The sequence below is a fragment of the Muntiacus reevesi genome, chromosome 1 (genome assembly GCF_963930625.1).
Source record: "Muntiacus reevesi chromosome 1, mMunRee1.1, whole genome shotgun sequence".
In the NCBI taxonomy this organism is placed as follows: Eukaryota; Metazoa; Chordata; class Mammalia; order Artiodactyla; family Cervidae; genus Muntiacus; species Muntiacus reevesi.
The window spans coordinates 82,700,421-82,728,408 of record NC_089249.1 but is presented as its reverse complement, the minus strand read 5'-3'; the positions used below and the strand labels follow the sequence as shown (position 1 = coordinate 82,728,408).

Here is a 27,988-nt window from a genome sequence, read left to right as displayed (position 1 = left end):
TCAGTATACAAGTCCTGTGGGGTTTCAAGTGAGCACAGTGATCGGTATATTCTTAATAATTACTTACGGAGCAGCTACGATTCTGCCGCATGCAGTGTAACACTCCCCTGTCCCTTCTGGTGCAGAGCCATGGGAAGAGTTCTGCCTGCTCTCACACTTCTGTATGCCATTTAAAAATTATCCCAACCTTCTCCCAAACTCACACACATACAAGTAATCTTCCTCTTCCACACTCTTGTCTATTTCTTTTTGTATTTCAGGGTGTCTAACATACCAGAAGATGGAGCCAAGATCCGGAGTGGTGCCTGTGACTCAGATCAACTGCTGCCTCCCCAGACAGAACCTCTGGAAACTTAGATTAAACACCTTTCTATGACAGCTCTCCCTCCACAATGCTTGATAACATCACCATTGGAAACTTCAGAACCAACACCAACCATCCCCACCCTCAGGTGAGGGGACTAATGGGAATTACTAAGAACCTCATATCTGTCCCTAAATCCGTTTCCCCTCATACTTTACAAATCTGGTTGTGTTTCAATTTTTACTGTAGAAAACAAATCAAATGCACCTAGTCCTGTGTTCTGGATGTAACAGGGGGGAGCGCTAAGGAGAGCTAGGATGGGAATTAGAGGCAGTCTTGGTCAGAAGCCGAGAGCTAAGGTTCTAGGGTCAGGCACTTCTTTCTGAGCTGTTGGGGGAAATGCATTGGGAGTAAACTCTTATTACCAGAGAAAGTCTGTTGTGGTAGAAGAATAAGAAACTTGGATTCAGAATCCAGCATCAGTTGGCATTAAACCACTTACCTTCTCTGACCTTAAATTCCTCATCTGTAAGATTAAGGGGTCTCTAAAGGGCCCTCTTTAAGCACCATGAGTATGAAGGGACGCCAAAGAATGCCCTCTACAGATTCTTTGCTCTAGCCCCAAAGTGGTTATATTCATGTATTCTCATAGCTTGTCACTAGTGTTGCCCATTACTATGTACTATGCAATATATTAGCCAATTAATATAAAATTAACCTTAACAATTCAAAATGAGAACTGTTATTATTCCCATTTTATAGATAAGAAAATTGAAGTTCAGAAGTTATTTTCTTTGGGAGCGTCTGCTTTTGTCACATTGCCTGGCTTGTGGGCTCCTAGTTCCCTGACCAGTTCCCTGTGGCTTCTGCCGTGGAAGAGCAGAGTCTTAACCACTGGGCCGCTAGGGAATTCTAGAAGTTAATTTACCGAAAATGACACAATTCCCAGGATTTACACTAGATCTGTCTTATCTCAAAGTATATGCTTTTACCTGTTTCCTACCTGCCAGTGAAGACTGTGTAAAAGAAAACGTATGGTTAAAAGGAAACCCTTTCCGATCTGTTTCTCTTCCGCTCGCAATCTGGGAAATTGTCCTGCCCCTGTCCTCAAAGCCGCAGGATATCTTACTGCTCTTTTGATCCGAAACTGCAGATCTCTGGACTTGCCCAAGTGTGTAACAGTTTAGGTCTTCCGGTCAGGCGGAACCACCCACACCGCTGCTAGTGCTGCGTGGGGTGTTCCTCCTCGGAGTTCCTGGGGGTGGTCCCAGATTGGAGTGGCAGCTGTAGTTACCAATAGGCACGGATATTGTTGGGCTAGACGTCAATGAGGAATCTGGCGAAGGAGAAGCGGCGATCATTTATTTGAGTATGTAGGACCGGCCTGAGGGAAAATGGGGCTGTATCAGAGGTGTTGGCGGCTTCGGTTCCCAGGGTTATACGCCTGCGGGCTGCACACGGTGCGTGAGATACCCAAAAGTTCCGAGCCACATTGGACCCAGCCCAGCGGAACCCCGAAGTGTAGGCTGTTAACCCTGCTTGACACCCTCTGCTCCTGCCAGCGGCCCCCAACCCGACTACCCTAGCCCTTAGATGCGCCATTTTTTCCCTCGGGTTAGCAGCCTGGGGAGCCTAGAGCTCCTAGCCTAGGGCCCTATATCACCCAGTGTTTTTAAAGGCCCAGGATTCGGACCATGGCCACTTAAACATTCTAATTTCACGCGGTCCCAATCCCAGGAATGAATTTTGGAACCTGTGTTACTTCTTAACATCTTTCCCTCCAGGCAGCTGTGCCGACCCCTCCACACTGGTTGGTAGAGCGGCTTGGCCATTTTGAGGAGCTATGGACTGCTCAGGTAAAGAGGTTAGCAAGCATGGCACAGAAGGAACAGCGGACTATTAAGATATCACTTCCTGGAGGTCAGAAAGTGGATGCTGTGGCATGGAAGACAACCCCTTACCAACTAGCCCAGCAGATTAGGTACTAGGCTCATTCTGTACCTACAAAGATAATGCTTATATCTCTGCTTTCTCTTTCTCAATTTGAGTAGGGAAAAGACTTTGTATGTTTATCCCATCCTCCTCAAGATAGCATTTCCTGCCAATTTCTTTTCAATCTGAATTAGTTTCATAGTCTCTGACCTTAATTCATTAGGCTTGGCGGGTGGAGAGTAATGATAAATTGTATTGCTCTGGTAACACGTTTCCCCTTTGCAGATTTGGAGTTGCTAAGAGATTAGTTCCTGTCTTCGCCTTTGGATTGTAACCTTGTCTTTTGCTTTACCTGTATTCCTCACTGCTGAAGTTCAAACCTGGCAGATACTGCAGTGGCTGCTCAAGTGAATGGAGAACCTTATGATCTGGAGCGGCCCTTGGAGACAGATTCTGACCTCAGGTTTCTGACATTCGATTCTGCACAGGGGAAAGCGGTAAGATTCTTCCTTATCCGGGATACAGTGGTTACTCAACTAAGAGATGTTTAAGTGGGCATTTCTAGCGTTTATTTCTCTTGCCTCAGTTTCTCCAAGTGCAGTTGGGAGGCCTACGGCATATTGCTTGTCTTGACTGGTCCTGGTTAAGCTGGAAACTCCCGAATGAAAGTTTTTAATTAGCCTGGGTCTATTAAGCAGTAACCAGTTATGCTAGTGAAAGGGAGAGAATTAAGTTGAAAATAGAAAGATAATATGCCCGGTTAGCCCCCCAACTTTTGAGACCTATGTTATAAGTCATCAGTAGCATGTTTTTAATTCTCATGTGGCTTACACAACTGGGCACATGACCTGGCTTCCCCTCCACTTTTTCATGTCAGCTTGGACGGTATGAAAACTGACTAACCTACTATGCTCTGGAACTGGAAAGCAGTGAGGAGTGGGGCTTACTCTTTTCTGTGTGTTGCTTCTAGGAGCCTTCTTTCTTTTATATTCAGTTTTGTTGTTGTTTATTTGTCTTTTACCATTCAGCAGTCACTCCCAAGCTCAGAGGCCACATTTTGTGATAGTTATTCATAACTGGTTCACATCAGCTTTTCTGAGGTCAGAGAGGTAGGGGCTAAAGGAGAAGGCTATGAACTCAAACTCCTTTCTTGTGAACCCAGGTATTCTGGCACTCCAGTACCCATGTCCTGGGGGCAGCAGCTGAGCAGCTTCTAGGTGCTGTCCTCTGCCAAGGCCCAAGCACAGAATGTGGCTTTTACCATGATTTCTTCTTAGGAAAGGAACGGTGAGTAATGCAAGGAAGGAGGAGAATAATTCTGGGGTGCTTTCTTTTTCAGAGATTTCACCATATTTTCTTTTTTTCCTTCTTTTTTTGAGGTCTAATTGACAAATATAGTTGTAATTAATTTAAAGTATACTTATGGTGATTTGATTATACACTGTGGAAGGAGTCTCATAATCAAATTATCACATGCTTTTTTGTGTGTATGAGAATACTTAAGAACTACTCTTACAGAATTTCAATTATACAATATAGAATTTATCAACTATAGTCACCTTGCTATATGTTAGTTCCGCAGGCCTTATTCATCTTATAACTGAAAATTTGTACCTCTTTACTGGGATGATTTCTGAGGCCTTTTTTGGGGCCTCAGGTATGTTCAATTTGGAGGAGAAAGAAAGCTGGGGGCAGGGTCCCTCTGTGCCTCAACTGTGACATTGGTATCACCATCTCTATTAGTCCATGTCCTTCCTTTTCTAAATCGACTTGAAACTTACCTTCTCTAGCCTTTATGTATTCAACTTTTACTTCATCCCTCATTACTGTTGCTCTAGTTTTGTTTATCCAGATTGCCTGCATGCAACGTTGAATTTCGTACCTAGAGCTGTTTTCCTCCAGCTGTAAACTTTTTACCTGATTTCCTATTTGTTCTCCCCTAGTCTGTCTTTGCCAGTAACTTTAGATGTTTCAGAGGGCAGGATTTCACCCCCTAACCAGTACCTTGCTGTGTCACCCGGGTGTTGCTCCCTAACAGACAGAGGCCAGCCAACCATCCTTCCTCTCTCCAGGACAATCAAGGGCTCAGAGCTGCCTGTTTTGGAACGGATTTGCCAGGAACTTGCAGCTGCTGCTCAGCCCTTCCGGAGACTGGAGGCTTCCCGGGCTCAGCTTCGCCAGCTCTTCAAGGTGGGATGGAGACACACAGATTTAGGAGAATGATCGAGAGGTGTGAGGGGAGGAGTGGTTCTCTCCAGGATGTCTTTGTGAGAAAGAAGGCTTGTCCTCACTCTCCCCTTCTTCCAGGATAACCCGTTTAAGCTTCGCTTGATTGAGGAGAAAGTGACAGGTCCAACGGCAACAGTGTATGGGTGAGAGCTATTGACACTGAGGGAAACAGGAAGAGGTGGGGATGCACTCAGGAAGGCCAGGGATGGGGTGAGGGAAAGAAGATAGGTATTCTGGTGCTCCCAAAAAGAAATGGGCATTGATTTTTATCTCTCACTGCTATCTCTGTGGAATAGTTCTTTGCTTCTCTTTCTGTCAGCTAAATACCCTGAGAGGGAGAAACTTAGAAGCTCAGGAATTTGCAAACGCCTCACTGGCCCCTTCTTTTTCCCAGGTGTGGCATGCTGGTTGATCTGTGCAGAGGCCCCCACCTTCGGCATACTGGACAGATCGGAGGCCTGAAGCTGATATCGGTCAGTCATAAGGACTGGGTTAGGTTGAGATTCCTGTGTTTTCACTGGAGTGAATTGAGGAAGGGAAGGTGATTCTCAGCCCCTTCTCTGCTCTGATAGCTAAGGGAGGAATCCGGAAGGAGAAAGAAACTTTCTAGAAACTCCCCATCTGGTGACAGATACTTGACACCCTGCGAGGGCCCAGAAACCAATTCAAATTCCGTAGTCGGACATTACCACCAAGGGAGATGGCAAAGGAGGGCATAAACAGACTGGACGCGGTCGTTAGGGAGGACTCCTGAGGAGCGAGCAGGGGTGGGACACCATTTGACAGGCACAGAGAGAATATTCTTTTAAGTCAGAGGCCTGCCCTTTATAAAAATACTGGTCCTGGGTAAGGTGAACTGTCAGTAAGAGTAGGAGCAGGAAGCAGGGAGTGAGGGGAGAGGCAGATAGGTAGAGCCAAAGGCCTGTACTGAAAACCTAGGCATCTGTTCTGAGTCCTGTCTCTGCCACTGATAAGTATATGGCCTTGGGTAAATCTCCTTACCCTTGATCCCCAGCTGTAAGATGAGGCTCTTAATTCCTGTCCTGCCATATTATAGACACAAAACCAACTAACACAAGAGAAAGTGTTTGAGGGAAAGTTAAAAGTACGATGAAATGCAGGCCGTTTCTTACTAGTACTGTTGTTCAAGGGACGAGAAGCAGAGGCATTTGAATTTCATGAATCCAGGAACAGTGTGGGAGATTGGGTTTTCTCATGACTGTATGGGAGCTTGATAAGGGGATGGATGGACTTAATATTTGACCAGTGCTTAGGTTTACTTCCCTGTGCCATTGTTGATTAGAAGGGGAAGGAAGGAAATACAGGGGTGCTGGTAAGTTCGTACCGGTGAGAATGCAGAGGTGACAAGACACAGTTAGAGTTGAGCAGTACATGTGTAGAAACCACGGCCCAGGTACCTCCAGGGTGGTAGACAAGGCAGGGGTTGTCTGGAGGATGGGGTGGGCATCCTGCTGCTGGTGATGGTGGTAAAAGTGGTGAGAGAGATGAGATGGGATTGTTGTCAAGTGGGTACCTGCGATGCTTGTGCCCAGAGTACCATCCGAGGATTGGAGGAGGTTGGGTGGGTGCCTTGAGTCCTCGTCTTCCCTTTGACCCCCTCTGTCCTCCCACAGAACTCATCATCAGTGTGGAGATTTCCAGGCGCCCCAGAGACACTGCAGAGAGTGTCTGGCATTTCCTTCCCCACTGCAGAGGAGCTGAGGGCCTGGGAAGAATGGAGGGAGGAAGCAGAGTCACGGGACCACCGGCGCATTGGGAAGGTATAGAGACTGGGGAAATGGGGGCGGAGGAGGTGGTGATGATAAGGGTTGCAGAGCAAGGAGGGAACCTGATCTGTGAAGTTGGAAGCAAATTCAGAATCCCACAATCTGAGCAACTCTGTCAAGTAATCTCTTCCGGGTTTTCAAGCCCTGCTTCCACCTTGAAGTGACATTGCTGATTCCAACTCCAGGAACAGGAGCTCTTCTTCTTCCATGAACTGAGCCCTGGGAGCTGCTTCTTCCTGCCTCGAGGGACAAGGGTGTATAATGCACTGGTGGCTTTTATCAGGGTAAGGAGGACCCATTATCAGGGGGAGGATGACTGGAGGGGGACTGATGGCCTAGAAGAATCCAACTGTTAAAAGAGAGGGATTTGAAGTTTGAACATTAATACCATAGAGTACATGTGTGCTACGTCACTTCAGTTGTGTCTGACTCTGCAGCCCCAGGTACTGTAGCCCACCAGGCTCCTTTGTCCATGAAATTTCCCAGACAAGAATACTGGAGTGGGTTGCTATTTCCTTCTCCAGGGGATCTTCCCAACCCAGGGATTGAACCCGCATCTCTTATGTCTCCTGCATCAGCAGCGGGTTCCTTACCATTAGCGCCACCTGGAATGATAGAGGGCAAGTGACCTTTATCAAGAACAGTGTAGTCTACGATGGGGAGTGTAGAGAGGGGGTGTGATAATTACTAGGTATAGCTGTGATCAGCATGACTTGAGGGCCCAGGAGAACCACACAGCTGCCATCCTGCTTCTTCTCCTCCCCCAGTCACTCTGGTCTTCCATGTCTACATCTCTGCAGACTGAGTACACCCGCCGTGGTTTCTCAGAAGTGAAAACGCCCACATTGTTTTCTACGAAGCTCTGGGAATTGTCAGGGCACTGGGAGCATTATCGGGAAGACATGTTTGCCCTGCAGCCGCCAGGCCTGGACAGGCCCTGCAGCTCTCAGAGTGAGCACTCTGCCAGACACCCCGCAGACACACTCGCCCTCAAGCCCATGAACTGCCCTGCGCACTGGTGAGCTGGGAGCCAGGAGACCTGGCTTCTTCTGGGGCTAGGGCTAGGCAGCCGGTTTGCTAAATATTAAGTAATAGAAGGCACCCTGGAATAGTGTTGGAACACTGGATTTGAGTCTTGAATCTGCCCTCTATCTCCCCATGTGAATTTGGAGAAATCATTGTACCTCCCTAAGCCTCAGTCTCATCATGGGTAACAGCAAGGGTTTGGAGCTGCTATCTCAGGTTCCTCTTTCAGTTCAATGCCTGTCACGGAACAGGGTCACAGGAAGTGGTGTCAGCTGTTGTTACTGAGAAATTCACTTAAGAACCAGGCAGGGCCCGACTGTGATGAGTAGAATTAACAGGCCTCAGCAGGAGGCAGGGTGAGGCCCGAGAGGGCATAAGCTGATAGTGCAAAGAAGGGAAGTAGACTTGGGGGAGAGCAGGCCTCAGGGCTTAGTTCTCCCTGTGGCCCTGACACTTCCCCACCCCAACCTCAGCCTAATGTTCGCCCACCGGCCCAGATCCTGGCGAGAGCTGCCCCTGCGACTGGCCGACTTCGGGGCCCTGCACCGGGCTGAGGCCTCTGGGAGCCTGGGGGGCCTGACCCGGCTTCGGTGCTTCCAGCAGGATGACGCCCACATCTTCTGTGCACCGGATCAGGTGGCCCTTCCCCATCTCCACTGAAGCAGTCTAAACCACCTTTCATTCTCCTTGTGAACTGCTAACATTCCTGACCTTCAGCTGCCCTATAAGTCAGCTGCATTCTATCTCCAACTTTGCTTTATGTTTTTGTTATCTTTCCCCCAAACTACCACCTTGACCCCAGAGCTCTAGCTGGCACACAGCTCACCTGCCCTTATTCCTCCAGCTGGAAGCAGAGATCCAAGGCTGTCTTGATTTCCTCCGCTCTGTCTACACCATCCTTGGCTTTTCCTTCCACATGGCACTGTCTACCCGGCCGTCTGGCTTCCTGGGAGAGCCTTGCCTTTGGGACCAGGCCGAGCAGGTGAGCGAGTGGTAGGGAAGCAGAGGCAGATAAAGCAGTCTAATGGAAGGGGAGGGGAGGTGGGAATCAGGGTCCCTGGTAGAGGCAGGTGCCGAGAGGGTCATTGTGGGGGCTGGTGGGATATGTTGCTTGTAAAGTCTAAGGCGACATATTTCTTCTCTTGTTTCCTTCTCTCTAAAGGTCCTGCAGCAGGCCCTAGAAGAATTTGGAGCACCGTGGGATCTCAACCCTGGAGATGGTGCATTCTATGGGCCTAAGGTAAGCTGGGGATCCAGATAAGAGTCTTACTTATTCATCTTCTGGTTTTGTTTTATTAAATGTTTAATAGATATGAAGGAATGTGTTTAAACGTGTAGAATGTAAGGAAGAGCGATACATTTCCTGCCCTCATGGAACTTAGGTCTCGTGAAGCTTCTGGGAGGTAGAGAGGGCGTTTTCAGCACCGTGGGATCAGTACTGTGTAGGTACTAAGGGAGCATGTTACTCTGGAGGGTCAGAAAAGGTTTCCTGTAGGAATCTCTTTTTAATCTGAAAAGTAATTGTTGGCTAAGTAAAAAGAAGTCTCAGGAGGGAACGTTGTAGGCAGAGGCTGAGTCGAGGAGTGACATGGCAGGTTGAAAGAGGTGAAAGATATCAGTGAAAAAAAGGCCTGAAAAGTGCCTGCTGGATATAGTGAAAAAGCTGTTAGGTTTGTTTGTTTGTTTAGTTAATTAATTAATTTTGACTGCACTGGGTCTTGGTTACTGCATGAGCATTTTCTCTAGTTGTGGCAATCAGAGGCTCTTCTTCATTGCAGTGTGCAGGCTTCTCACTGCAGTGGCTTCTCTTATTGCAGAGCACAAGCTCTAGGCACATGGGCTTTAGTAGTTGAGGTTTGCAGGCTCAAACTATGGTGCACAGGTTTAGTTGCCCGAAGGCATGTGGGATCTTCCAGAATCAGGGAATCGAACCTGTGTCCCCACCCTGGCAGGTGGAATCTCAGCCCACTAGACCACCAGGAACTCCCCAAGGCTGTTAGGTTTCAAGGGGCCATTTTCCAGTAAAATGGGGATGGGGTTGGAATAAGTGAATAAATGAACATAACTCTTTCAAAAACATTGGCTCTAAGGAATTTCCTGATGGTCCAGTGGTTAGGACTCAGCGCTTTCACTGCTGAGGGCCCAAGTTCAATCCCTGGTTGGGGAGCTAAGATCCCACAAGCCACACATGTGTGTGTGGCCAAAGCAAATAAACCTTAAAGAACATTGACTTTTATAATGGCAAAGGAGAGTAGCTGACAGATGCAAAGAGATGTTGCTTGAGGATGTTTAAATGCTGTGATGAGAGGGAGCCTGTTTGGGGTGGGAGAAGTTGAAGTTGTAGAAGGGGTTTCAGTAGAGGGACATTTCTGGGACGTCATAAGGGATGGGATCTAGAGCCCTCCATAGACAGGACCCCCGTGCCTTTGTTTAGGAGAGGGCAAGAAAGGCTGGGGTAGGTGCAAGGAAATGTATAGGTGGTGACAGAAGTTGAGACATTTTTCCCTTCTCATGGTGTCAGTTATTGGAATTCTCCACAAGGTAGGAGGCAGGAACATTTGCTGAGATGGGAGTGGGGAAGAGAGAGTTGTCATGAGGGAGCTAAAGAAGGGAATTGAGGAGAAAGCTTGAGCATCCCTGAGGAGAACAGGACACAGAGTTGGTTAAGACAGCCCGCAGATTGCTGGCGACAGCATGGCTTCTGTTGAGGTTCACAGCAGCCCCTTGCATCAGTCGCTATTTTTGCATTTGTAGTGTGTGGTATGCTGGGCAGTGCAGGGCAGCTCTGTTGCAGGCCCAGGCAGATGGGCAGTGAGGATACTGCCACCGTGGGGTTTTTTCATGTGGACGTGATAGAAGAACAGTGATAACAGGGAACCAGAAAAGTGGTTATAGCTTCATGGAGAGAGAAACGGAGGAGGGAAAAGCTGAGAGGCCTATGAGTGTGAAGAAAAGTGAGTTAAGGAACTGAAAAGTTGAAGAGTCATTAATAGGAATAATTGTCAGAGCTGGAAAGACAGGATACAGGAATCAGAGCAGGTGTCTAATGAATTGTTTCAGAGGTGCAGCCATCCTGGGAGATGATGGGATGAAGGTCATGGCCACAGTGTGGGCCTGGGTGAAGGTCTCTGAGATGAGAAACTCATGGAATTGAGAGGCCAGGGCGAGGCTGGGCCATTCATGTGAATGTTGACATCCCCTAATGTTCCATCACTGCTAAATGGAAAGAGCCACTGCCAGAATCTCCAGTGAGTGGCCTGGAGCAGGATGCCGTGAGTGATGTGTCTCTCCACACAGCCTGGGATGTGGGTAGATAGAGGGGGTGAACATATGATGGTTTCTGGTTCTGGTTTCTCACATGTCCTCCCTTTTGTCTTCTCCAGATTGATGTGCACGTCCGCGATGCCCTGGGTCGACCCCATCAGTGTGGGACAATCCAGCTTGATTTCCAGCTGCCCCTGAGATTTGACCTCCAGTACAAGGGGTATGGTACCTTGTCCTGTCCCCTTTCCCCTCAGCTTCCGGACTAGGTGGAGGACCACTTCCCTTTCTACCCTTAAAATTGAGCCACATCCTCCACACCCTCCCTTGCCCAGGGTTGAAGATTTCTTGGAAACTGGAAGGTAATCTTGGGTGCTCATTTTGTGATGCTTCTCCATTCCACCCACCCCCATCTCCCTCCAAGGCAGTCGGGGGCCCTAGAGCGTCCAGTCCTCATTCATCGAGCCGTGCTCGGTTCCGTGGAAAGGATGTTGGGAGTGCTGGCGGAGAGCTGTGGGGGAAAATGGTGAGACCCCGATTCCTGTCTGTTCTGGCCCTCAAACCAGGCAGTGCATGCTCCAGATCCTGACCCCTTTCAGACTTCTGTTTCCTTCTAGAATCTGCTCTCTGCAGCCACACTTGTATTCCAAACCAGGATAAATAATTTGCCTTTCTCTCTTCTTTCAATCAGGCCACTGTGGCTGTCCCCGTTCCAGGTGGTGGTCATCCCTGTGGGGATGGAGCAGGAGGAATATGCCAGAGAGGTGAGGATGGGGGCTGACGCAGGCCTAATAGAGAGGCTGGGGATGAGCAGTGGGAATTGTTGCATGCCGGGAATTCCACGTCCGAAAACTGAGCTAATCCCTCCTTGCCTGGAGATTTGTGAAAATTAAACAAGTCAGTAAATGTTAAATAGATAATAGGGTGCATGGCACAAAAGGGGCCTTGGATGAATGTTGGTCTTATTTTATCATTTCTAGAGAGAAGTAAGGATAATGGACAGTACTAGAGCTGAGCAGCTGGTTGGTGGTGTAGAGTGGTGTCTAGAAACAGGCAGAGTCCAGGGAGGCTTGGCTGGAGGATGAGGCAGGCTGGAGGATGAGGCAGGCACGGAAGCTGGGGGGGCTGCAGAGGGGCCTCAGTGTAGAGAGTGAAGAGGGTTCGTCCCTGAGGCCTGGAGAGCCTGGAGGCAGAGAAAGGAGCAGGTGGGAGAGCTTGAGGAAAACTGGCGTCGGGGTATTCCACCTCCTCAGCCTTCCATTAAATCAAGTTCCTATCAATGACCCTCTGCCCCAGGCACAGCAGAGCCTGCGAGCTGCAGGACTGGTTGGTGACCTGGATGCTGACTCGGGACTGACCCTCAGCCGGAGAATCCGCCGGGCTCAGCTCGCACACTACAATTTTCAGTTTGGTAAGACCCGGTCAGCATAGCCCCATGGCCCTTCCACCCAGCCTCTATGTTCTTTCCCGTCATGTCAAACCTGGTCATCTGCACATTTGGATAATTTGTGGCTCGTGACCCGAGGTGGGCAGGAGCCAGGATTTAGCACAACTGAGCCCTTTGGACGCTAGGCTCTTTCACCTCCTGTCCTGCACCTCAGATCCTCAGAACAGTTTTCTGCTGGCCCCCACCCTAACTGTTGGTGTCCGTTTGGTTAATTAGTCAAGGGAGCATCAGACAGAAAGGGACAGGAAGGGTTAATAAGACGTTAATTAGTTAGTTTTGTTTATTCTAGACCTAGCTGGAGTCAGCCCTAAGGGATGAGAAAAAGGGCCGTAAGGGAAAAAGTCTAAGCCAACCTTGTGCCTTTTTTTCATTTTTCCAAGATTCAGAGCTCTGTCTTGAAGGCAAGAAATAGAGATTTCTCAGCCAAATTACCTTTTTCTCTAGTTTTACACACCCATTCATCCTGCCAGTCTTGGCTCAAGCTGTGCCATGACCCCATATGCCATGTCTCCCAGCCTGCCACCCTCCCCTTTTCTCTAATGTACACGTGCATACACGGACACTTTTCTCTCTGGATCTGCTTCTTGATCTGTTTGTCTGTCTTTGGCTGACCGTACTGCCTCTCACCCCTGGACTCCTGAGTGGAAGTGATAAGGCATGTAAGAAAACGTCTGGAATCTTTCAGGATGACCAGGGAACTGGAGAGGGAGAGATAGCTAAATATATCCTTTCCCGGAAACATGTCTGAGCTCTGCTCTTCCTAAAGATTTCTGTCTCTTACATTACTGTACAGCAAAAGAAGGATATCCTCTCCTTTTGGATACACTTTCCCCCAAGATTCCCAAACCTCCCTCTTCCTGCAGTGGTTGGCCAGAGAGAGCAGAGTAAGAGAACAGTGAACATCCGGACTCGAGATAACCGTCGGCTTGGAGAACGGGACTTGGCCGAGGCTGTACAGCGGCTGCTGGAGCTACAGGACACCAGGGTCCCAAATGCTGAGGAAATTTTCTGAGCATTTGTATAGAGATGTGGCAGAGACCTGCAGGAGCCACCAGCCTGCCTTAACATGGGGGAGCCCAACCTCACTGACAGGTCAGGAGTCCCTCTGACTCCTCAGAACTCGTGTGAAGGCATGAATCTACTTTCATGAAGAGATTTGGTCTGGAAGAAGCTGTAGCTGTTTGGCTGTGAGGAGAGTAAAACTAACAATAATAAACTTGGGGACTTCCCTGGTTGTCCAGGAGTTAAGACTTTGTGCTTCCTATGCAGGGGGCTTGGGTTCAGTCCCTGGTCAGGGAACTAAGATCTCACATGCTGTATGGTACAGCCAAAAAATTAAAAAAAAAAAACAGTAAACTTGAAGCTAGTGGTGTATGTTTCATCTCTGATTCCTAACAGGCACATAAAAGGGAATTTGACTGTGTCTCCCTCTCTTCTGTCCTAGGGGCTTGGGGAGTTGGAGAAGGGGTATTCCAGAGCTCTCACTGGTGGGGAGCTCCAGTTTTTAGGGTGTTCCCCTCTCAACTCCTCAGTGCCCTGTTTCCACACCTCAGTTCAGCAGGCTGTCAGATGCATTCTCCACAGAAGGCAGCACGCAAATGGAGAAGTTGGAGTGCAGAATGAGGCCTTGGAGCTCTCTTGCTCTAGGATTCTCAAAATCAGTTTCTCTGGAGCTGGGTGCACCTCTGTTCTTGGTCCTCTCAGGAGGTTTCAGGGCGAGTTTGAAAGGAGTGACTGCCAGAGGAGGAGCGGCTGGGCCTGAGTCATGGCAGGAAGCTGAGGAGGGCGGGAGCTGTCTCTCGTAGCCTATAAAGAGGAGAAGGAGCTGGCTCTGAAGTTCACAATAGCAGTTGCAGCAACTGGACTGGCAGGCTCCCATCTGCCCGGCCCTGCAATCAGATCCGCCTGAGAGGACCTACTGGGTGGCCGCCCACCTGTACCTGCCCCAGGATGGGGACTGTGTCCGGAGCAGCCTTGGTTTTGGCCTGTTTAACTGTTGCTTCTGTGGCCTCTGATGGAGGTGAGTTGGGCTTGGAGCCAGCACTTGGAAAGGGGGCCTGGGTCCAGCCATCCTGGATGGCTTGTCACCAGCAGAAAGGTAGCCCGTTTGGCTGCCTGTTCTGTGCAGGCCTGTGGTGGGCCTGGGCGCTGGGGCCATTAACCAGGGCGGGGGAGCAAGGGTACAGAAGGGCAGGGGTTGGTCAAGACTGTTGCCAAGAAACACAGCTGGAGTCAGACGGACAACTGAGAGGGCAGGTAAATTCACGAGTGAGGGGCCTGCTGTGTGTGACCTATCACCCGGAAGAGAAGACCAGGAGCACCCCGGCTGCTCAAAACCGGTGCGCTGCCCCAGGCAACCTTGAATGACTCCTCACCTGATTAGGAGGGGACGTGAGAGGGTGTTACCTGTCCACAGGGGACCAGGCACAGCCCCTCTAGCTCACACAACAGAACGTTACTGTGGGAAACTGTTGAGAGATCGTCATAGGTCTAACCTATCTCTGGGAGGCTCAGTCTTGTCCCTCCCAGTCCTGGCCTTTCGTGACTGCAGATCAGCTACAAGCGAGTCCTTTCGCTGTGGCTGTGGGGGGTGATTTGCTTCAAGAGTCCTGAACCGTCCAGTTCCCCAGGTCCTAAACAGACCTAAACTAATGAGGATCTGAGACTAGCTGCAGGGGTGGCACTTCAGCTTCTGTGTGGGCTCCTTACCAGAGGCCCAAAGATGTTTCAAGGGCCTGGAGTAGGCAGGAGGCTGGAACAGACAGGCAGGTGAGGCTCCGGCCTGTTCAAGGTCTGAACTGTGGGAAGAGCCCAGAAGCTCTTGAGGGAAAGACACTGACCCAAGATTAAGGTCTCCTGCCCAGCCCTGTATGTCACAGTTCCTTAGGCCAAGACTTGGGAGACATAAGACTCAGCCTGGTGGAAGTGAGGTTGTCAGATTATCACACTGAATAGGTCTTGACTAGGTGTGTTTGGGGCAGGAGCAATAGATTTCTAGTGTCTTGGTCATCTTTTCTAAGCTCCTGACCTCCAGTGTCTCCCCTTCCCGTACCCAGGTCCAGGAAAGAGCCCCTTAAAACCACCTCTGATTCACCCTTCCTCTTCCAGGTTTCAAGACTTCAGGGCAGAGAGAGCTAGGGCCAGAGCCCCTGACGCACCCCCTCCAAGAAGGTAAGCGTTTGGGGGCATGGCATGGTACCGGGGCTCCAGGAGGAAACGCAGGCTCTGACCTTCTGCCTTCTTGCCTCTAGTGGGCTATGCTGCACCCCCTTCCCCACCTCTGACCAGAGCCCTCCCCCAGGGTCACCCAGACACCGCCCAGCATAGCCTTCACTTTGAGGGACAGAGTGAAGGTAAGTCTCAGTTGCACCTCTAGGTTTCTAGTCTGGCCTACACCCTGATCTTCAGAAGGGGAGGGGAAGAAGGGGTAGGCTACTCACACACACCCCTTTCTGTAGTGCAGCCCCCTCCCTCACAGGAGGCCATCCCCCTCCAAGAGGAGCTGCTCCCTCCCCAGCTCCCTGTGGAAAAGAAAGGTGAGTGCTTCCCCGTTCCCTCCCTCCCACCCACCACATCTTGCTGACAGTCTGATCCTTGCTCCTTTGTGTTCTCGGTGACTTTCAGGGGGTCCCCCTCTCCCTCAAGAAGCTGTCCCCCTCCAAGAGGAGCTGCCCCCTCCCCAGGTTCCTATTGAACAGAAGGAAGGTAAGTGAGTCCCTCCCTTCTGCCCTCCTGCCTCCCTTGACTGACAGCATGGGCTCTGGGGTCTCTGCCACTGACTAGCTGTGTAATAACCTTGGGTAAGTTACCTCTCCAAGCCTTAGTTATTACTTCATTTGTGAAGCTGGGGATATAATATCTATTTTATAAAATTATAAGATTAAATGACTGTCTTCTAGAGGTGCCCATCCCAACATGATTTCTGATTACCTGTCTCTTTCTACCCCAGTAGACCCACCTTTCCAATATCAAGGGGTGTTGACCTTCCAATCTAAGCAGAGAGAGAGTGACTGACAGCTTTTGTCTGTCCCTCCCCCTCTTTAGGGCTCAGACCCTGCTGGGGGTGGGGTGAGGAGCGGGGATTCTGGGCCCAGGGAAGCAACACAGTGGGCAGGCATGATTTGGGGTTGGGAGCTATAAGGGTGACACCTTGCGTGACTCAACTCTTTTCCTTTTAGTCAGTCATTCTGAAGGTAAGAGCCACAAATTCATTTCTTCTCTTTTTCTTCTGTATCCTTCCAACCCTTTCTCCTCAACTGCAAGTTCTCTCAATCCGCCCAACTTAATCCAGCCTTTCACTGCCCCTCCACATGTTCCCCCTTCCCACTCTGTTTTCCCTTTTCTAGAAAAGCCAGCTCCTTCCATGGACCATAGCCCCCCAGAGCCCGAGTCCTGGAATCCAGCCCAGCACTGCCAACAGGGCCGACCCCGAGGTGGCTGGGGTCACCGGCTGGATGGCTTCCCCCCTGGGCGGCCTTCCCTGGACAATCTGGACCAGATCTGCCTTCCTAGTCGTCAGCATGTGGTGTACGGCCCTTGGAACCTGCCACAGACTGGCTTTTCCCACCTCAGCCGTCAGGGTGAGACCCTCAATCTGCTGGAGACAGGATATTCTCGCTGCTGCCGCTGTCACAACCCCACGAACCGCTTGGATTGTGCAGAACTCGTGGTAAGAGTTGGGCTCTTGATCCTGGGGGTGTTCTTTAACCCCCAGACTGTGTGTGTGTCTTTCAAGGACTAGAGGCCTAGGCCTGGGTGTGCAGGAACCTCAGGTCCCTCTCATTGGCTGTCCCTTGGGCCGCCTCGTGTGCAGAAGCGTGGAGGACAGCCTCCACTTCTTTCTTATCTGCTGCCCAGGGGCCTTTCCTGGAGCCTGGGAGGAAGACAGGAATGTGGAGAGTGGGCTGCTGGACTGACCCACTCCTCTTACTCTAGTGGGAAGACGCAGTGACCCGGTTCTGTGAGGCCGAGTTTTCGGTCAAGACCCAACCCCACGGGTGCTGCAAAAAGCAGGGGGAGGCTCGATTATCCTGCTTCCAGGAGGAAGCTCCCCGGCCACACTACCAGCTCCGGGCCTGCCCCAGCCACCAGCCTGGTATTTCTTTGGGCCCCGAGCTGCCCTTTCCCCCTGGGCTACCCACAGTGGACAATATCAAGAACATCTGCCACCTAAAACGCTTCCGCTCGGTGCCACGCAACCTCCCAGCCACGGACTCCATCCAAAGGCAGCTGCAGGCCCTGACCCGGCTGGAGGCAGAGTTCCAGCGCTGCTGCCGGCAGGGGAACAACCACACCTGTACCTGGAAGGCCGTAAGTGGGCGTCTCGGCATCCCAAGAGCCTGTCTGCCTGCCCACCCGTCTCAGACCTCTGATCCCGCTGGCCTATTCATCCACGTACCTAGCTACCTGCTGTGAGCACATCTGCCCATCTGCCTGCTTGTGAATGTCCGTCCATCCACTGTGTTCCTCGTCCAAGTCTCCTCATCGTGCGCCTCCATCCTGGCCGTGTCCACCCAGTACCCCCCATGTGCACCTGTCTGCCGTCCACCCGTCTGGCCTCACCTGATCCTCTCCGTCTACTGTTCCAGCACATCTCCCGTGGCCAGCTCTGAACCTCAGCTGTGCTGCTACCCCTTCCCCCTTCCCAGCCCCACACATCCACAGCTGCCTCTCTGCCCTCCCCTTTCAGCACCTGGGGCAGGGAGTGCGCGTCTCATCCTGTGAGGCAGTGAGGGAAGCAGAGGGATAGGAGGGCCAGTGTCCAGTCATCTGATTGCCTTTCTCTGGTCCACAGTGGGAGGATACCCTCGATGGGTACTGTGACCGGGAGCAGGCTATAAAGACCCATCACCACTCGTGTTGCCGCTACCCACCTAGCCCCCTCCGAGATGAATGCTTCGCCCGTCGGGCTCCCTATCCCAACTATGACCGGGATATCTTGACCCTTGACCTCAGCCGAATCACCCCCAACCTCATGAATCACCTCTGTGGAAACCAAAGAGTTCTCAGCAAGCAGTGAGTCTTACCTAGTTCTTCCCCAGTGCTCTTCCCTTCCCCCAAAACTCCCTTCTGGGGCACCCTCTGGGACACTATTAGGAAGAGCAAAATCATGGTCTGCAAACACCATTTTGGTGCCTAGGGTCTCTCAGAGACCCTGACCCTTCCCCTTTCCACCAACATAGCAAGCAGATTCCTGGGCTGATTCAGAAAGTAACTGCCCGCTGCTGTGACCTGCCGTTGCCAGAACAGGCCTGCTGTGCTGAGGAGGAGGTGAGTGTGAGGGCAGGGGTCTCCCAAGGATGCAGAGGAGGGAGAGGCCTGGCACAGCGGGCCATTGCTTCTCTGAGTACCTCAAACCAGCCCTCAGAAACGATGAGGACCAGTGGGGAGGTCTTTTTTGGCTCCAGAAGTCTTCATCTCTGACCTGACCTGCTCCCCACCTCTAAGCACCTATGATGCCGCCTCTGGGCCTCTGACATTTCCAAATGGTCACATCTGTCACAAGGAGTCTGTCTGTCTGTGGAAGGCAGCCTTGTACTCCCTCTGGGCCCCAGGGGTTGGGGGATCCAAGGAGAGAGCAGTAGAAGCAGAGGGAAGGGGAACTTGGACATCCAAGTAACCAGTCCTGACTTCTGACAGCCCTCCTCCCCTATCACCTCTTCTTTATTCTGTCACCAGAAATCAGCCTTTATCAATGACCTGTGTGGTTCCCGACGTAACTTCTGGCGAGACTCTGCCCTCTGCTGTAAACTGAGTCCTGGGGATGAACAGGTCAACTGCTTCAACACGAATTATCTGAGGAATGTGGCTTTAGTGACTGGGGACACTAGGGATGCCAAGGGCCCCAGGGAGCGGGGCCCAACTCAGGAAACAAGCAGCAGCCCCACCTCTGAGCCCAAGGAAGAGTGAGTCACCCCAGAGCCTTGGAGGATCAGATTGGGGGAACCCCACCCCACCCCACCCTTCTGGAATACTCATTACAGTAAACACCTCTTGTATTTGGCCTCGTTGTGTCTGTTGTCTCACACAAACACACCCTTGCAAGCCTGCCCAGATTTTCCTCAGTGACTGGCCCCTGAGGCTCACTGCCCCACCCCCACAAGCTCAGCAGAAGTCTTTCCACTGGCTGTGTTGGGACCACAACTAAACGGCTTAACATCAGTATTTATCATCTTGAATTTATTGTTCTTTGTCTTTATTTTGGCTGTGCTGGGTCTTTGCTGTGTGAGTGTTTCTCTAGTTGTGATGCCTGGCCTTCATCGCAGTGGTTTCTTCGTTGCGGAGTGCCGGTTCTGAGGTGTGCGCGTGGACTCGGCAGTTGCAGTCCCCGGGCAGTCTAGCACAGGCTCAGTAGTTGTGGAGCAGACTTAGCCGCTCCGAGGCACATGGGATCTTCCCGGACCAGAGATCAAACCTGTGTCCCCTGCGTTGGCAGGCAGACTCTTCACCACTGAGCCACCCGGGAAACCATCTTGAATTTATTTACACATTTAAAAGGAATGTCACTTGTTAGCTGGCTATCAGGATTCAGAAGTGAAAAAGTTATGATTCATGTCTTTGGCGAGCCCCTAGAATGCCACAGCTCTGCGTGACATTTTTTAATCTTTTAATCCATGGAGTCCGTGTGTTTAGTCCTTCAGTATACATTTATTGAATTCTTATCGATGTGTACTGTGCTAGGCTGTGGGATACCCATTTGGAAAACACACAGTTCCTTCCTTCAGGATGCTCACATTCCAGGAAGGGACCTAGCAGGTGTGATTGGTGGTGTGGTGCAGGGCTGCCGAGTCCAATGTGCTCGTAGCACGTGATAACCGGGCCCAAGCTGGGAGTAGGGCTGGGGGCGGTAGGAGTGCACCAGGGGAGGCCTCTGCCCGGGTGAGGGCAGAGCTTCTCCAGGAGGGCAGAAGGTGCCAGGGGCAGGTACAGCCCAGGAGAAGAGGTAGCTTATACAGAAGGCTGAAACGACCTGACTCCGGTCGTGGTTCCTCCCACATGTGACTGGAAAGATCAGCAGGAGCTCATCACAAATTAAGGTAGGAGGTAGATGCCCATCCCAATCGGAGTTCATTCCCTGTGGACAGAAATTCCAAAATATCAATAGCATGACAATCGAGAGAGGAAGCTGGGCCCTGCCCAGATAAAGAGATTAGGGACCAGACCATGTATTTCTCATTCTCCAAGTCAAGGAGACCATCCCAACTAGAAAACTCTTTGGAGGTTAAAAGGGAAGTGATGCTAAGTTATCCACAGACCTCTTTGCTGAAATCCATCTTGGTTGAGAGATACCTGCACACACAGGAGGATCCTGAGATATACCAAAAAGAACCAGGTAAGTTAAAACGAATGACCAAAGGAAAACCCAGAAGAAATGCCCCATATAAGTCATTCAAATTACCAAGACAGTGCGACTTCCTGAGTCCACCCATATGACTACTGCATGTACTGTACTCTTCTTCCTCCTAATAAACTGTTTCACTATTTTCCATCTCCATGAGAACTCTCTTCTACAAAGCTGAAGGGCCAGAGCCTTGTCACTGACCACACATCTAAAGCTAGGATTCCGTGCTCTCTCAGCCAAGACCCAACCTCAGTCTCTAAGCCGGAACCGAAACCCTGTTTCAAGCTGCTGCAGGCCGAGGCCACCCGAGTTCACGATGACTCATCCACAAGCCTTAAAGTGGATCTTGGCCCTTTTGCCCACAAGGATACCGGCGGCTTCAAGCAGAGTACGCGTTCAGATTTGCCTCTTACAGACAGGCAGGCAGGAACCTGGGCGGCCAGTTCAGTGTCGCACCAGTGCCTGAAGGGAGGTTGCCGTAGCCCCTAGACCGAAGCTGAAAGAACTACAATGAAGGCTCGGTCCCATGCAGACGAGTCAACTTGATTCTGTTGCCTGGACAACTTTCCAGAAAGCAGGACCTCCTCTGCCCAGGCTTCGGAGAAAGAGGGGCGGAACAAAGACCAATGTCTTTCCCCAGCTGGGGACTAGCTGAGCCCCAGCCGCTCTAAGACTGACACTAGCCGTTCCCTCCACTCTTCCACAGTCTTTTACTTATTGTTTACAATTTGCGCTCGTTGTTTCTAACTCATCAGCGTCTTAGCGGCTCCTTGGCCTGTCCGTCACCACGGAGACCAATGAGCGAACGAGAAATGCCCTGTGACCCGCCCCTGCGCCGGCAACCCCGCCCGCCCGAGCCTGCACAACCCTGGCAGGGCGCTAGTGTGGCGGTCTAAGAGGGCGTGATCCCTGCGCGGAACTCTGGCGCCTTTCCGATCGCCTTTAGGGGCCAGGGACAGGCAGGGGTTCTTTCCCGTACACCGTCCGCTCTTCCGCCCTCGAAGTACCGGTCCAGACCAGCTCACGGGCCCGGCCGGTGGAAGGACGGGCGGGCAGCTGCGCCGGCAGAGGCACCTCTATCGGGCTCCGTCCCTTCGGGACCTTCCCGGAGATGCTTTAGAACTGCATTTGCAAAGGGCAGCGCCAAATCTGGAGAGGGAGTCAGAGAAGAGTAGGACCGCAGTCCCAGCCCCCAGGAATTTACAGTCTGTCGGGGAGGAGAGGAATGAAACCAGGACAGCAGTAGTAAGCAGCTATGAAGAAAGTGTCAGGTGTTAAATAAATATAAGCATCATGAGCTGAGAGTTAAAAGAAGTAATTTTCTCAAGGAATAAGGTACTATCAAATGGAGGAGAATGCTTTCATAGAGCCCCGCCAAGCGTGGATAGGATTACTGTTAGTTACCAAAAGGTGAAAGTGTTAACATTTATGGCCACTCGTTGTATGGATAAACTTAAAATATATTAAATTCAATACAGTGCTGTGTGTCAATTATATCTCAATAAAACTGGAAGAAAAGAATAAGTAAAACTAAATGTGCTAACTTCAGATAAAGGAGTCAGAGACTCTAACTACTTGAAGGGGCTGGGGAAAGTTTCCTGGAAGAATGCAAGCTTGAGGAGGATTTTGCTGGAAGGGAAAGGGAGGATAAACAAACCACTGGGTGTATGCAGAGTTCAGTAAAGTAAACAGTATTTTGTGTCAAACAGAGTGCTAAATCTTCAGGCTGTAAAGAATATTTTTAAATGTTCTTTAAAAAAGAATATTTTTAAAAACCCTTAAAGATTTTTAGCTCTGGAAACTTGAATGTCTATGATAGATATTCTCAGGACGTAGGTCTTCTGCAGGAGGCAATAAAGCAAGAAGTTTGGTTGATGTACTTGAAGAGCCATTAGGTAGTGAAAAATAGTGTGGGGGAGTAGCTAGCCATGAGGTTGGAAATTTAGGCTTAGTCACACTTTGTGGAAGATTCTGAAGCACTAGAAGTCACACCAGGGACTTTCCAGTGGTCCAGTGGCTAAGACTCCGCATTCCCAATGGAGGGGGCCTGAGTTCCATCCCTGGTCAGAGAGCTCGATCCTGCACGCCACAACTAAATATGCCAAACACTGCGACTAAGGCCTGGTGCAGTCAACTAAGTAAATAAATAAAGCATTGTTAAGAAAAGAAGTTATTTAAAAAAAAAAAAAAGAATTTATGCAGCCAAATAAATAAACATTTTTTAAAATTTTTTAAAAAGTTATGCCAACCTGGGGATAAGCACTTGTAAAGGACTGTAAAAGAAAACTGATGGGAATGAATTTATTTTCAAAAAAGATATATTAGATGGACAGACAGGTAGTTAGGAATAGATGAACTGGAGAGAGGGTTAAGACTGGAACCATCTTCGGTATCAATAAAACTGAGAAATTCTGAGATCCAGAATTTTGTCAATTTTGGTTTAGAGGTTGAAAAGGGAGGGAACATCTTTTAAAGGCATTCATGAGATAGGATGGACAGAAACTGCTGCAGGAGTTGTCTAGGATGACTTCCAAGTTCAAGGTTTGGGTAACCGTAAGGTAGTTTCTGCAGGAGGAGGAGGAGCAGGTTTTACTGGAGGACAATAGTGAGTTCAGTTTTGAAGTCCTCAGTAGTCAATGCCTCTAGTGAAAAGCACCTTCAGGAGGAGGATATCCAAAGCCAAATTCTAAGGAATTTGAGTATGAATGGAGGTGGAAAAGAGGAGGCAATATGTGCAACTTGCTCTTTCACTGTCCTTCTAGCTACTTGCAAGTCCCTTAGCACAAATTCAGCTTGTTCATCAGTGAACTCCTCTGGGTATATGGGAGATGTGAAAAAGAAAATGTAGCAATAATCTGAGTGGTGGGCATTTAGGGGTTCACCCTTGTGACTCAGCTGGTAGAGAAACCGCCTGCGATGCAGGAGACCTGGGTTCGACCCCTGGGTTGGGAAGATCCCCTGGAGAAGGAGAAGGCTACCCACTCCAGTACCTGGCCTAGAGAATTCCATGGACCGTGTAGTCCTTGGTGTCACAAAGAGTCGGACATGACTGAACTTTCTTTCTTGTGCAATCTGTCCAATTTTTTCTGCATTTTTCACCTGAGGTCATCATCTCTACTCTCCAACTAGCTACTTCTGTGGGCCCCAGTTCAGTAAACAGAACCACCATCTACTCAGTTGTTTAGGCAACAGACCTGAGACTGTCATTAATTAGTTCCTCTCCTTCTCCCTTCTATTCCAGCCAGTCACCAATCTCCTAAATATCTCTTAAATCCATCAACAGTGGAGTTGTACTGTTAGGGGAAGAACACTGATTGAAACCACCCACCCTGACCAGGCACCATAGTAACCATTTTCATGAGTTGTTTTATGACAGGAGATCCTGATAAGGAATACGGAATTAATAAGCCACCGCCAGCCAGAAGAGTTCGGGAAAGGTCAAGAGGAGACACTGCCTGTCCGTCCACTTCCCAGAATCCCTCTCGCTGGCATCCATCTTGGCTGAGCGATGCGTGCGCCACCAGGAAAGACTCTGAATTAGAGTGATTGGCCACAGACCACCGGGAAACTAATCCCATCCCCATAAAACCCGAGACTGTGAGCCAGGTGGAGAGCAGTTCTCCTGGGTTCCCTTACCCTCCTGCTCTCCACCCGGGTGCCCTTTCCCAATAAAATCTCTTGCTTTATCAGCACATGTGTCTCCTCGGACAATTCATTTCCGAGTGTTAGACAAAAGCCCAGTTTTGGGCCCTGGAAGGGGTCCCCCTTCCTGCAACAAATGGCAACTCTGGTGCGGACTCTTCTTCGCTGAGACTGACATCAGCAGCTGCAACTGGGACCCTTTTGTCCCTGGTCTCCTCCTGACGCGGACAACTGGCCAGAGTGCCCCGACCAGTAAAGAACAAGAGACTTTATTGACCTCTCCCCCCTTCCCTCTCTCTTTCCTCTACTTAGCCATTCCTATCCTTCCCGTTTTTCTAGTCCCCCAGTCCTGGACTCAGGAATCTGGTCTAAGGGCCTTAGCTTGAGCTGAGGATTGGAGACTGATCACCTCCTCTTGGCGGAGAACTCGAATTTTCTGGTCTGGTTTCTGGTAGCGCCGAGTTCCAGTCCTCCCTTTTCTGGAAGCCCAGGGAAAAGTCCCGTAACACCTGGGTGTCTGCAGGTGGCGGTAGACGTCTGTAAGGCCACCCCTTTTGCCCCCCTTTCCCGCCTCCTCCTCCTTCCTCTTTCAACTTGACTTCCTTTCCTCCTTTTGAAATCTTTGAAGACATCTGAAGTTTTGTGTCTCTGTAGAAGGTTTTCTGAGGGACTGTATTCTTGTATTTAAGGGAGTGTCTGATGAGGACTGCCAGGTTTATATGTGTGTGTTTTAACTCTGTTCTGTGTTGTGATTTGTGACGGCCATTTTGCTTTGTCTGGCCACCATTTAGACCTGCCGCCATTTTGTTAGAACTTGATTTTCTGTCCCTGTGCCTTGAGACCAGGGCTCTCAGGAACACTTATCTAGACCATCTCTAACTCCTGAGACTGAGAGAAAAAGGAAAAAAGCCTTTAAAAAAGTTATTTATTTCAACTTTTTTAATAAACTAGTAAATTTTATATTGTAATATCTAATTCATGACCAAACTTAGAAAATGAAGCTAGATCTTGCACTGTGTCTGTCTAAATATGTTTTGGTATGTCTTTGTCACTGGGTAATATTTTTTAGGTTAATTTGTAAATGAGCTCTATTTAATTGGCTTAAAAAAAGGTAAGCACTTACAAATCAAATAATTCTAAACAATAAATTAAACAATAAATTCCAGGTTCAGGTGAACTGGGAAATATTCAATATTAAATACCTGATATTAATGTTTGTTTGTTGACCTATCTAATATAGACATGTCTTAACATCAAGTAAAATATTTTCATTGTACCTAGGTTTAATATAAGTTAAATATTATACCTGTTACAGGTTTGTCAACAAGGAAATTACCTCGAGTAAAAAAAGTCTAAAAAATGTAAATGAGGTATGAGTTTGTATATAAACTCTATTAAGAATAATTATTCTTTAAGAATATCTGTCTACAATAGTCTCCCCAGATTGGCATAACTTGAATTTCTAAGGGTTGTGCTAAACTAAGTATTGAAAGTCCATTAAATAATTAGGTCATTTCCAAATGAAATAAGATTTTGAAACATTTACTACTAAACACTGATTTCCTTTTACAGAAAAACTAAAAAGATTTGGGACTATAAATGAATAATATTTGATGCCATCCTAAAATGTTTTTAAAAGGCAAGGGTTTTAAAAATTATCACTGGTATTTAATGCTCACCAGTCTATAAAATGCTAATATAAAATTAGCTCTTGGTTGCTAAAGAAAAGCAAGAAGTGTGCTTTCAGTAAAAAAGTATGAAAAAATTACTAAAAAGAGTTATGCCTAAAATTAGGTTACAATTAGTTAGATAAATGGATTTTGTTAAGAATGACACAGTCATAAGAAAACTGGTTAGAGCCAATTAGGTCCAAGATGGCGGAACTGACTTTCACTAGACCTTGAGCCTTGGTGTTTACGCCCATTGTGACATATCAACAAGCTAAATGATACACCCATCAACATTGACTAAATCTGACCAAATGTTCTAAATGCTTTTAATTGATCTTTTTAATTAAACTTCCTAAATCAAATTCTTTTAAAGTTCCTTTGACCTCTAGCTAACTTTGGGGTGCTTCAGAGGGCCCCTGGAACATCCCAAAGAGAGATATTAAACTGTTTATTTGGTTGGTTAAATTACATGAAAAAGATTATCAAATGAGTAATAAATCTGCTCATGTTATAATGTACGGTAAAATTACTAATACAGATATCCTAGAAATCATATGGAGTTCTTAACATTTTTGATATGTCTTGGTATTCTAATGAGAAACCTGATGACTTCACAGAAGTTAACAAAGGACTGAATGAACCATCAAATATGCTTATAATTTTTATGGTTTCTATCTGAGAAATTACAGGTTTGAATTTTGTGTTTTCCAGAAGTAGGGAAAACCTTCCTCTCAAACTAATTATGAAAATAATTTGGTAAAATTATACGTTATAAACAAAACAATTATATTTTCTCTCTATCTGACTCCTCTAGGAATTTGAAACTCTTAGGTTTCCAGTAAGTTTATCAAATGAGCTAGGAAGGTTATCTCACTAACAGGTACAAATATCTCAAGGAATTTTTGAGACCTTAAAAAGGGAAGAGTTCCCCTAGATTTGTTAGGCAAAATCTGTGATAAGCCTTTGGTGTGAGTTTCCCAGCCCTGTTTTATATTAAAAGTTCAGTCTGAGATTCTATAAATGTTTCGGCAAAATAAAAAGTCTATCATCAATTATGGTTATATAAATCATCAGACCAAAATTAGTGAGAACAGACCTATTTTGCAAACAAACTAGCCTTAATTTGGTTATATTTGATAAAAATGAGGGGTACTCTTTTGCCCCCTTCTGATGCCAATGTCAGAAGCTTTCTCTATCTCCTTTATACTTTAATAAAACTTCATCACACACACACACACACACACAAAATGAGGGTAACTTTGGGGAGAAAAATATATTTCAAAAAATGTTAAATCCCAGTTTGTAAATGGAGGTCTGCATGTAGTAAGCCTCATTTCTTGGATAGTTCTTTGCTGTTATGTGATATTAATGTAAAATTTAACTGAATTCTTAAAGAACACCCTAAGTTTGTTTCTAAAGCTTATCTCTGAAGGAGTCTTTTGGGCCTAGAAAAGAGAACAACAGTCTCAAAGGCCCTTGCTGAATCATCTAACTTCGGAGAAAACAAGTATAACTTTAGTTCCACCCTGATGCTCCAGGCCGGTTGCATCTATCTGGGACTTATCACCCCCTGTCCGGAAACCTACCACCCCCTACACCCACCCAGAAGACTTATCACCCCCTGCCCAACTACAAATATCATCTCAACGAAAGAATACTCAAAATATCCCGCCTGAATGACGTTTTCCTTATCGCTTCCACAAACCTCCCTATAAGTATGAAGCCTCCCTGATCCCTCTGGGAGCTCAGCCTGGTCATTAGGCCGACTGTCGCCCCTCCTTGCCTGAATAAAGGTAACCTACTTCTGTTGAGGTCATCTTTCCTTTTCTGCCTCACCGGAACTGTGCCTTACAGTCTCAGTAATCTATCTTTGGATGAAGATCAGATGCCTCATGACCTGCAACTAGGACTGGAAAAAGACATAATTTAAGGGACTGTCTCCAACCTGGATGGAAGGACTTCTTATCAGGAGAAATTACACTGCACCAGGATGAGAAGATGACATTAGAGGTAGACAGCTTGCCCTGATGCTGGACCTGATTCGTATGATCATTTATAATGTTTTCTTGACTTCTTAGACCTTTGCATATAAATCAAATGCTTTTCTATCATAGGCCTGATCCTATGCTAGTTTTAGAAATCAAGCCAATTGTTGGGTTTGTGGCCAATTACCTGTATCTAGTTCTGGGTTACCTTGGTAAATTTCTCTACTACAAGACTCTAACTGGTTGGCCCTGAGGAAATTTACTTAAAAAAAAATTATAGTCATATTCAGGTCACCGTGATACTACTAGATGGGATTCCCTCACTGGGTCAATTAATAATGCCTACTCTGACTCTGGCCATAAA

The 27,988-nt window shown here is 48.4% G+C and overlaps 3 protein-coding genes and 1 non-coding gene across 6 annotated transcripts in view; all 4 read left to right on the top strand.

Annotated features, from left to right (window-relative positions):
• Window positions 1-371, top strand: part of RPRD2 (regulation of nuclear pre-mRNA domain containing 2) — a 93,226-nt gene extending 92,855 nt beyond the window's left edge. For both annotated transcript variants that reach the window (XM_065904917.1, XM_065904907.1), the window contains one exon: window positions 261-371. In XM_065904917.1, the coding sequence (XP_065760989.1) occupies window positions 261-357 (97 nt within the window). In that variant the 3' untranslated portion in view covers window positions 358-371. The remainder of the gene's footprint in view (window positions 1-260) is intronic.
• On the top strand, window positions 322-13,576 carry TARS2 (threonyl-tRNA synthetase 2, mitochondrial). 2 transcript variants are annotated; one of them, XM_065904974.1, is made up of 18 exons: window positions 322-452; window positions 2,089-2,285; window positions 2,610-2,733; window positions 3,399-3,523; window positions 4,309-4,426; window positions 4,544-4,608; window positions 4,860-4,938; window positions 6,100-6,246; window positions 6,438-6,536; window positions 7,053-7,270; window positions 7,752-7,914; window positions 8,123-8,260; window positions 8,441-8,518; window positions 10,662-10,762; window positions 10,964-11,065; window positions 11,231-11,303; window positions 11,836-11,950; window positions 12,850-13,576. In XM_065904974.1, exons 1-18 carry the CDS (start codon window positions 393-395, stop codon window positions 12,996-12,998), a joined length of 2,151 nt encoding a protein of 716 aa, XP_065761046.1. In that variant the 5' UTR covers window positions 322-392; the 3' UTR covers window positions 12,999-13,576. The 2 variants fall into 2 exon arrangements, with proteins under 2 accessions (XP_065761046.1, XP_065761035.1); XM_065904963.1 differs by lacking the exon at window positions 322-452 and adding an exon at window positions 1,615-1,764 and having other exon boundaries at window positions 12,850-13,572.
• On the top strand, window positions 9,373-9,445 carry TRNAE-UUC (transfer RNA glutamic acid (anticodon UUC)). Its single transcript has one exon. It is a non-coding gene; the product is annotated as a tRNA-Glu (tRNA).
• Window positions 13,577-13,789: 213 nt separating the features above from the next.
• ECM1 (extracellular matrix protein 1) lies at window positions 13,790-19,018 on the top strand. The gene is made up of 10 exons (XM_065904988.1): window positions 13,790-14,006; window positions 15,095-15,157; window positions 15,238-15,339; window positions 15,445-15,522; window positions 15,611-15,691; window positions 16,333-16,655; window positions 16,922-17,296; window positions 17,781-18,001; window positions 18,169-18,256; window positions 18,665-19,018. The coding sequence occupies exons 1-10, from the start codon at window positions 13,937-13,939 to the stop codon at window positions 18,893-18,895; spliced, it is 1,632 nt and encodes a 543-aa protein (XP_065761060.1). The 5' UTR covers window positions 13,790-13,936; the 3' UTR covers window positions 18,896-19,018.
• Window positions 19,019-27,988: the final 8,970 nt, after the last annotated feature.